The 9,977-nt window shown below is 42.0% G+C and overlaps 2 protein-coding genes across 2 annotated transcripts; one reads left to right on the top strand and one right to left on the bottom strand.

Annotated features, from left to right (window-relative positions):
* The first annotated feature begins 492 nt into the window (after positions 1–492).
* Positions 493–2,666, top strand: mrps25 (mitochondrial ribosomal protein S25). The gene is made up of 4 exons (XM_087781162.1): positions 493–695; positions 827–933; positions 1,788–1,875; positions 1,938–2,666. Exons 1-4 carry the CDS (start codon positions 562–564, stop codon positions 2,128–2,130), a joined length of 522 nt encoding a protein of 173 aa, XP_087637288.1. The 5' UTR covers positions 493–561; the 3' UTR covers positions 2,131–2,666.
* Positions 2,667–3,096: 430 nt separating this feature from the next.
* rbsn (rabenosyn, RAB effector) lies at positions 3,097–8,434 on the bottom strand. The gene is made up of 12 exons (XM_087781469.1): positions 8,344–8,434; positions 7,563–7,832; positions 7,366–7,500; positions 7,202–7,302; positions 7,096–7,141; positions 6,875–7,036; positions 6,538–6,797; positions 6,404–6,474; positions 6,141–6,227; positions 5,979–6,081; positions 5,804–5,908; positions 3,097–5,122 (listed from the first exon to the last, which is right to left on the bottom strand). The coding sequence occupies exons 2-12, from the start codon at positions 7,723–7,725 to the stop codon at positions 4,067–4,069; spliced, it is 2,289 nt and encodes a 762-aa protein (XP_087637595.1). The 5' UTR covers positions 7,726–7,832; positions 8,344–8,434; the 3' UTR covers positions 3,097–4,066.
* Positions 8,435–9,977: the final 1,543 nt, after the last annotated feature.

Here is a 9,977-nt window from a genome sequence, read left to right as displayed (position 1 = left end):
TTAAGACAGATCAGCTGTGGACAGTTGCATTTCCACCGAGGGATATCTTTTTTAGACAAATTCACAAATATAAATGTGATTTTACAAACATAACTCTTAAGTTTAGGAAATGTATTTCTGTTTTGCAAATTAAAATTGTATATTTGCAAATACCAAATACAGGTCGCAAATATTAAATTTACTTTTTCTGTGCATCTACGAATATTTATGAGACAAATATAAACACCTGAGTTGTATTTGTACATTATTCATGACTAATTCATCCACTAGATGTCGCCAATCTACCATTATCTGCTATTGTATTATTTGTAAAAGTTGTAGAATTAGCGAAGATGTATTATATATATTATTACATATATTTTAATAAATATTCAAGAAATATCTTCAATAATGAAACAACAAATATGTGGAAACGGTTTTTATTGCTAAATAAAAACAACGAGTAACAGGAAGCTCCGGTCGCCATATTTGTGCGTCATCACCAGGCGCTTTCTGTGTGGCTTGTCTACAACGAGCAAGTGTGTTTTTCCTGCACGTTTGGCTTCTATAACAGAATTGAAAATGCCGATGAGGGGCAGGTTCCCGATCAGGAGGACTCTGGAATACCTCCAGAAGGGCGACATTATCTTTAAGAAGCAGGTGAAAGTCATGACGGTGAATTACAACACGAGTGGAGAGCTGAGCGAGGGAGCAAGGTCAGACATCTGTGACGTCATATTGGCGTGAAAATTAATAACGGTTATGGTCATCTCTGTGTTGATGTAACTATTAAAGCAAATTAAATACAGATTTCAAGAGGTAACATTGACTTCTTTTTTTGTTGCAGGAAGTTCGTGTTCTTCAGCATCCCACAGATCCAGTACAAAAACCCTTGGGTTCAAATCATGATGTTCAAAAACATGACCCCGTCTTCCTTCCTGCGGTTCTATCTGGGTTCGTACATTTTAGTTTAGGAGTTCTTAATAATGGTCTTGATAATGTGTCTTTCTTTTGCGACTCCATGAACATACTAGATTTAGCTTTTAATAAATTAGCTTTGACCTTTTCTGTGAATTGGCTCTAAATTTCAAAATAACTTAATATTTACCCCATTTTAAAAAGGTTGGTATCATTGGAAAGCCAAACAAAGAAACTGGAAAAGAGGTTTGATTGTAATAATAATTTCAATAATTATTAATCAATTAATTGCAAATGAGAATTTGCATAGAAACACCAAATGACGTTCACAGATTGAACAAACACACCATAAGTTAAATATACAGTAATCAAACATAAAGTGTAAACATGGCTGGTCGGTCTTGAACAGGCTAAAAAAGGCAGACGGGTCCAGAAAAACGATGTGCAAATTGATCAAATTAAAAGATAAATGTATAACGTATGTTATCATAGGGATTCCGATAAATATTTTACTTGCCTAAGAGGTTTTGCGAGGGAGTTTTATCGAGTGAAAACTTGGAAAGTGTAGAGTTATTGTACATGATTAATTTCCGATATTCTAGGACATGTGTTCTATGTCATTATTAGTGTACAGTGGTGACAAAACCAAAGCAAACGCAGTTAAACTGCAGGAATACAATCCTCTGACGGGTATTTAAAATGTAAAGAAATCAAAGGTGAAACGCGAGTGACCACTGCCGATACCCAGGAAGCGGCACATACACACATATCTACTAGTTTGTTAATAAACGGCACGTTTGCCTTTTTAAATACGTTTATAAATACTGATTACTCGTTTGATTCCAGCTGACTAAATTCAACAACTGTCTGATATTCCACTTGTGCCGCAGATGATGGTGAACAAGTTCTGGTGGATGTGGAGGGAAAGGAATTTAAAGAAATCTTCCAACACGTGAAGAAGATTTTGGGGAAAACGGAGTATGTACTTGAGTCAAGATCCACGCACGAGTGGAGATATTCACTTAACCTTTGTCTTCCAGAACTGTCCTGCAGGAAGAGGCTAAGGTGAGGATGCAGGCCGCCAGCCCAGCAAACTTTGGGCCTAAGAAGTATTGTCTGAGGGAGTGTATCTGTGAAGTGGAAGGTCAGGTTCCGTGTCCCAGCATAGTGCCGCTGCCTAAAGAGATGACCGGCAAATACAGAGCGAAGATGAACGCAGAGGCTCAGGACTGAGGAGGACCATCACAGACTTGTGTGGATTATATGGACTACTTTGTTTTTTTGCTCCCTTTGGACCGGGACACACATGCAAAAGACTCTCTTGGACTTCGATGTTTGTAGATGGAAAGAAAATTCACACTATACACGTTTAAAATAAAGTCAAATTGGAGTTTACATTTTCAGTGTCACTCTAGTTCCTGGATCTTTTTTTATGATCGACCATGTGTTCTGAGAGTAGGTTGATACTTCAAATGACATTTAAAAGACTAGTTGAAAGTTCAAGTAAGTCGGCTTCATATCACATCAAACGCTTCCATAAACCAGGCTCGGGCTAACAACCCATAATCTTTTGCAGCAGACCAGTGAACTCACAATTCTCGACAAAAGTCGCAGAAAAAAAGTTGGTGTTTTGTTTTATTGGGTCTTTGTATTAGTTTGTTTTAGTGTCCCTATTTTTTGAGTTTGTGATTTTGATAAAGGTTCGTTTTAGTGTGTGCGTGTTGTTTTATGTGTATTTGTCAAGGGCTTTGTATGAGTTTTAGTGTGTGGGTTTTTAAGGTTCGAGCTTTTGTGATTTTGTTAACCCTTGTGTTGTCTCTGGGTCAATATGAACCAGGTGAAGGTTCACCTGGTTCATATTGACCCAGAGACAACACAAGGTATACCACAAACACATTTGTTTTCGTGGCCTTCAGGTCACCTTGACCCTGAGATAACCCAAGGGTTAAGTTTAGTGTTTACGTTATTTTGTTTGAGCGTTTGTGATTTTTGTGAAGGGTTTATTTGTGTGTGTATTTGTTAAGGGCTTGTATGAGTTTGGTTTAGTGTGCGTGTTTTTGAGCTTATTTTTTCTAAATGAGTTTACTTTGGTGTCTTTTTTTTGTTTGAGGATTTGTGTTTATTTGTTGAACAGTTTGTTTTAGTGTTTTCTGTTTGACCTTTTGTTTGTTTTTGGAAGGCCTCGTTTGTTGTGCTTGCTTTGTTTTGTTGTAGTTTTTATTTGTTTGAGTGCTTGTTTTAGTTTATATATTTTTTTGTTAAGGGTTTGTATGCGTTAGTTTTATTGTGTGTATGCCTTTGTGTGTATTCTATAAGGATTTATTTCTGTGTACTTGTTTTGTGTGCATGTTTTTGTTGAGGGTTTTATTGTGTGTTTTACAGATACCTTACGATCTTTTTCTGTACTAAATAATGGGATGATGGAAAGACGAACATTTTTTTTAATCATTTATTGGTTTAGATTTTCTGAAGTAATCACTTCGTGTTAGTCATGATTTTAATTCAACATGTAGAAACTTTTACCAACTTTCTGATCATCTGGACACACAAAAACTCTTCCAGTTATTCACAACATCCATAAAGCATCATAATTCTGAGTGTTAAACAACCACGGTCGAAACAGGTAATACTTGTCGGCGTCTGGAAAAACAAAAACCAACCCTGACCTCATGATATCTTTGATCGAACGGCTCTTCCTCCAGAGAGTTGTGTTGAGAGTAGTGAATGAAATAGTATTTATGATCCTCACGCTGCTGAACATGCTTCACATTAAGAGCTCGACATTATTTGAACTTTATGTTCGAGTCAGTGGTAAATGTGAAGATTTGTGTTACAGTCAAGTGTGAAATAATACAATAAAGTAGGAAGCCAGACTATAAAGCACTGAACAAACACTGTACGAAGTTATTGTTTAACCAATACCTGCAGTTGTTTTTTTTTTCAATGTAGTTGTTGGATTTTTAAGCATTGATGACTCGGCGCTTTAAATCAAGTGCAAGGTTTGCTTTTAGAGCTGGATTATGAGGAGACACAAGTGCAACAGTAAATGTATTGAACTATGGTAGTGAGGTGGTCGTCTGAAATGGAAGGAACTAAGAAAAAACAACCATGTTTCTGTCACATTAAAAATCCGTTTAGTGGCGTCTCTGAATCCCCGGCTGAAGCTGCATCAGTGTGATTTCTTCTTCTGCTCCAGCAGGGTGCGCTGCAGTTCTTTCAGGTTCTGCGACAGCAGCTCCACCTCGTCCAGGCGGCCGCTGAGTTTGGCGTCGAAGATGTACGCCCGGATGTTGTCGATCTGCTGTAGCAGGAGCTCCTCCTCGATCATGTCCAGGTCCGGCAGCGCCTCGTCGTCCTCGTCCCCGTCGAAGGGGTTGGTGGAGGCCACCGGGGACGCCTCCAGGAAAGGGTTGGCGCCTTCAGCCTCGTCCTCAAAAGGATTGCCAGGTACGGTCCCCCCCTCTTCCTCCTCTTCGTCGAAAGGATTGTATTCTTTCTTCCCGTTGGCTTCTCCCTTGAGCTCCTTCTTGATGTCCTCAAAAAAGGGGTTTGACGGATCCTCCTCGACGGGTGTCGAATCTTCATCAAACGTGTTCATGGAGGCGCTGTTGTCTCCCCCCGGCGGTGTGACGTGCCCCCCTAAGCTTCTCAGTCGAGGAGGTGACTCCTCCTGATCATCCAAGGTGGAGAAGGAGGAGATTTCCTGAGCTTTTGGTGTCAACTCCTCCTCTTCCTCCTCATCCTCCTCCTGGTCCCCCTGGTCCTGGAAGCCACTGATGTCCAGAGTTCTCTCCCAGGTGTAGGCAGGCTGACTGGGCGCGACGGTCCCGCTTTTGAGCTTCCTCTCCTCCCTCTCCCGGGCCTCCAGCCGGTCCAGCTCGCCCTGCTGCAGGCTCTCCTCCTGGGCCAACTTCTGCGAGAGCGCGATGGCCAGACTGGTCTGCTGCTGGTCGTACACGTCCTGCAGCTGTCGCAGGTTCTCCTCCAGCATGGCCACCTCGTCCGACCGTTTGGCGTCTCGGGCCTGGCGGAGGAACGACTGGATGTTCTCGATCTGCTGGAGGAGCGGGTCCTCCGACTCGCAGCGGGAGTGAGCCGAGTCGGCGGACGGCAGCCACCCCCCCTCTTTGGTCATCCGTGGCGGTCTGGGCGGCAGCTCGCCATTGGCATTGATTGGACGAGACTTCTCCGAGTCCTGCCTCCTCTTGAGGGCCTCCTGCACCGCCTGGTGGTCAGAGAGACAAACTATGATTTGACCAATGAAGAGGAAATGTTTTAGACGTCTCACTGGCTACTTTATTTTCTATTTTTCTATTATTCACTACTTCATTTCTACTACTAGCTGAACTTTCTTCTTTTTTCCTTCATCCCTTACACTTTCTTTGATTATTTATTGTTACTCAAAATAAGTGGAAAGGAAATAACATTTTCTTCTTAAATAAAGTACATTTTATATCATGTTTTGTCCATGCTTAATATTTCTATTTTTTTATTAAACATGGTATAATCAATGTATTTTAGCTCATAAGTATAACATAAATATTGTTACACTTGAATATCGCTTTTTTTTCTCAATGCCATATCAATGTTTAAGAAAATGATTATAAATATATATATTTTGTCTTTCAAATCATATTTTATTATTTATATTTCAATAGTGTGTGTAAAATTTAAATCTTTCCATTAACATGCAAATATTCAAATCATTATAAACTTCTGGCCACTAGATGTACTCGAACAATACTACAAATAGATCCTTACAGAATCCGAATGTATCGTATTGTTGCCCCTGTGTCGTGATACTGATCGTACCGCCAGGTTCTTCGGACACTTTCTTATTTTCTCCATCATTTTAAGGTTATTTCCACAATGTTGATCAGTGTTTATGCTTTGTTGCTCCACGTACCAGTCTCTCCTGCTGCAGCTTCTTCTCCTGCTCTTCCTTTCTCTTCTCCTTCAGCTCCTTGTACTTATCCTTGTTGGGCAGAGACATCAGACCCAGTAGCTTCTCCTGAACGAGACAAGGGTGGATTCAAGGGTTGTCCATCCAAAAGCTACACCTGAGCTGCTGCGATCCTCACCTGGACGAACATTGTGGCGGTGTAACGGATCATCCTCTGGAGCTGCAGGTGCTTGGGATGTGGCGGTGGGTCGTCCTTCATCCCCAATGTCATGATCCTCTTACTGAGGAGAAAGAGGAACCTGAAACACCTGCGGAGCACGGAGTGGAGGCGGAGACTCACCTGAGAGCATCGATGAGCTCATAATATTTCTGGACCTCCAGTCTCAGACCACCTGCCGTGTCCAGATTGTAGGTCGTCTCTCCGGCACTGAGGGAAGAAGAATCAGGACATAAAACAAGTAATCTTGAGCCTATGGGACACCCTGGAAAGCTCCCCAGTCCATCACAAGACACATATATAAAGATGCGTGTAGATATTTTTTATTCATATTCACTCCTGAAGTGGAGCATCATCTGTATTCATAGACAAACAAATAAACTTACTTGAGCGATTCAGCCATTCTGATGTACTCTGGAGCCTTCTCGTCCACTTTCTCCATACACATCCTCAGCCTCTGAGAGTGACACAAACATTCAGGAGGGCCCAACAGTGACCACTCACCTGGACGGCTGCTCACCTCGTAAAGTTTCACAACATCGGGCACAAACTCTTTCTCATCCAACTTCTGCTGCCTCTTCATCAGCGTGTCCATACAATGGCGACAACATCGGATCTTCTCGTCGTCCTTCTCCTCCAGCATGGAGGTGACACTGCTCAGGCTGCTGAGGCTGCCCCGCCTCGAACCCATGCCCCCGCTCCCCCCCGCGGGTAGACTCCGGGTCAGACCGGGGCTCCCAGGAACACACAGGGCCTCTCGAGTTCCGCTTATGAGCTTTTCTAGGATGAGAAATAAAAGCAACATAAAAAGCCGTGATCGTTTTGAATGGTCGATTCTTTGGACAGGTTCTACACACGGGCCAGCGGCAGCGGCACGAACTCCATGCACTTCTTGCACATGATGGAGCCGCAGAGCCGGCAGTGATGGCGCCTGTTCCGCATGTTGAATTTGTTCCCGCAGTCGGGACAGAAGGGGACGTCGGAGTCGTTCACCCACGGCACCACCGACTTCTCGATGGCTGCGAAGGAGAACTGGTGAGCTCATTTTCAGACTTGAAACAACACAAAAATAACTCACCTCGGATTTTTGCGGCGTCGGCGCTCACCCTGTCGAAGGACGTCAACTGGAAATGGAGTTTTATTAAAATCACTCCAGCATCTAAAGTCCCTGATCGCTAGCTTACCTTTTCCAGGCGGATGATCATCTTGTTGACCTCAATGACGTAATGATCGATCCTGGCCGCTCTGTGTTTTTTGAAGAAGTCCAAGTGACTCTTTGTTGCTCCTGTAGGATCAGATCATTCTGAGCATTGACAAGAAAAACAAAATCACCTCCTGACTCTCTTACCAAGTTCCTGTGGCTCCCACATGTACGGATCAACTCCGCCGTAGTAGAATGACTCATAACTGCCGGTGTCTGGACGCTCGTCTCCGTCTCTCTTCAGGAGTTTGTCTGTGGCCTTTTTTGCTCGCTGTACCAAACCTGTGTCAGGGAACTTAGTTTAAGCAACAAATAAACGCTCATCGATGCTACATTGGACTCACTTTTTAGCTGTCCTCGTACATGCCTGTCCTCTCCAGAGTGCTCCTCCTCATAGTGGTCTTGTAGTTGGTAGAAAGACTGTAAGTCCTTTAGACAGAGGGGACAGAGAAAGCCCTCCTTCACTTCCCCGACACCCTCGAAAGGAGGCGGGTAGCCAGATGCCATGCTTGTCGGCGTCGGTGAGGAAATCTGCGAGGAGACAGGATCCGGCTTCACGTCCTCAAGAGCGTCCACCTCTCCATGTTGGTGCAGCCCCCCACCCTAGGGCAAGTCTTAGGAAAACGAAAAGAAAGAGATTAATCTAAAGAAACTGTCATCTCAACTTAAAAGGTGACCTCAAACATTTTTCGTTAATGACTCATTTTATGGCACTTTTATGGAAAGTGTTACAATAATATTCATCATTAAAAAGTGCAATTTCTTAACTTAAGTTGAGTGAAAGAAACTGAGCGACACATGTTCTTTTTTTTCCGTTTCCGATCATAAAGGAGCCTTTACATTATGTAACGTGCATATTAAAGGAAAACCCGTTGGCTAGCAAAATAATTTGAGCAATACTAAAAACAGAAAACATGTACACGGATGGATACTTTTCTCTTTCGTTCTTCAATGAAGACACTTTGATGACATTGTTGTCATCCTCGCCACTGAGCAGTAGAAGCATCGTTAGCTCAGCAAAGCTATTTCCACCTCCGACCTCGAGATTATGGCTACAAATACGAAACGAGCCCACACAAACGAACACGTGAACCCCTATAGTCGACACTAGCCATTTATACTTACGAATGAAGTGGAAGCAAGCGTGCTGCTCACTGTTTATGCTATTTTTGACAGCACGACAACAGCAGCTGGAGCAGCCCTACCTTGTCATGTGACCTACTGCACGGACGGACGCCGAAAAGGGACAAAAGAGACGAAACTCATTACTGAGGAAAAAAGGAGTTCGCTTTTCAGGTAAGCATATTTTAAAGAATTTAAATTCCGATAAGAACAGCTTTGTTGCATACATACACATACATTAACATATTCGGTCTTAGACTACCAAGTGGCAAATGTGTTTGGTGAAGCAACCATTTAGATAATGCTCAGCGTTACAGTTTAATGGTTTTGCTTGAGTCAGGAAAAATCAACAAAACAATGGGATATTTAGTTAAGTCAACATAGGCAAAACAAATTCAACCCAAAAGAAACCTGCTGAATACTGTACCTTTCTGATATGAAGAGACATACTTTGTGTTTTCTTAACCCTTGTGTTATCTAAAGGTCAAGGTGGCCGGAAGGCCAGGTAACAAATGTGTTTGTGGTATCCCTTGTGTTGCCTCTAGGTCAACTGATGATACATATGCAGGGGTGGGGGTTGTTCACCTTGACCCAGAGGCAACACAAGGGATACCAAATACACATTTGATACCTGGCCTTCCGGCCACCTTGACCTTTAGATAACACAGGGATAAAGGTATCCTGAAACTGTTAGTGTGTCTTTTTTTCTGGTCCTTCTGTTTAAACATTTTTTGAACTTGCAAAAAAAATTTGACGTAATAAATCTTTAACTGTCTCATTATTCCCAGTCCACGAATGCTCCTCCCCAGATGCAACACTAATAGACTCAGGGACTCATTCATTCCTCGTGCTATTAGGGTGTTTAGTTCTGAGTTTGAGTGCAGGAGTGGAGTGAAAAGATGATACTATTCCATGTTAATCGTTGTATCCTTTTTCATTGTTATTTATGTTTGATCTTGTGTCATCTTGCGCTTTCTTTTTATTGCACTTTGTTCTTGTTACCGTTTTATGTGCCGGAAAAACAATTTCCCGAAGGAGACCTCCAGAGGGATCAATAAAGTTTATCTATCCATCTATCTTTCTCTTAATACCTCTGAATTAATGATGGATTCAAAGTTGTAATGGATGAATTTCAATTGTACGGACAGAATCTTAAAATGTTGATCAATGGTTTGACAATAATGTGCCTTAACTTTGATTTGCTGGCCACAAACATGATTAAAAACATAATAGATGTAAGAGAAATGCAAATCAATCCCCCCCCTTAGCGCTGGTGTCATGTAACTAATTAAATATAAAGAATGACGTAAGACGCCGTCCATTCACTGACTTGAGTGAATATGGATGAGACCACTTTGTTGAATCACAGTAATTGGACCTCAGCTGAGCGGCTTGATAGTTGCACAATTTAAGTCTAACTTTGGAAAAAATACTTTCGTTTGTGAAATAATCATTCACGTGTTGGAGAGTTTATTCTATTTTATGAAAAACGGCACAAGATGTTCAACTGTCTTTAGATAGTCATAAGGGTGTTTTAAATACATTTTCTCCTGCTAGCGATGGATAAACATTACTTCCGTTTTCCAGAGACAATGTTTAGTTTTCCCTGAAGCGGTTCTTTAATAATGTCTTATGCA

This window comes from Callionymus lyra, chromosome 19 (assembly GCF_982586985.1).
Source record: "Callionymus lyra chromosome 19, fCalLyr1.hap1.1, whole genome shotgun sequence".
Taxonomy (NCBI): Eukaryota; Metazoa; Chordata; class Actinopteri; order Syngnathiformes; family Callionymidae; genus Callionymus; species Callionymus lyra.
This window is presented reverse-complemented; position numbering and strand designations above follow the sequence as displayed.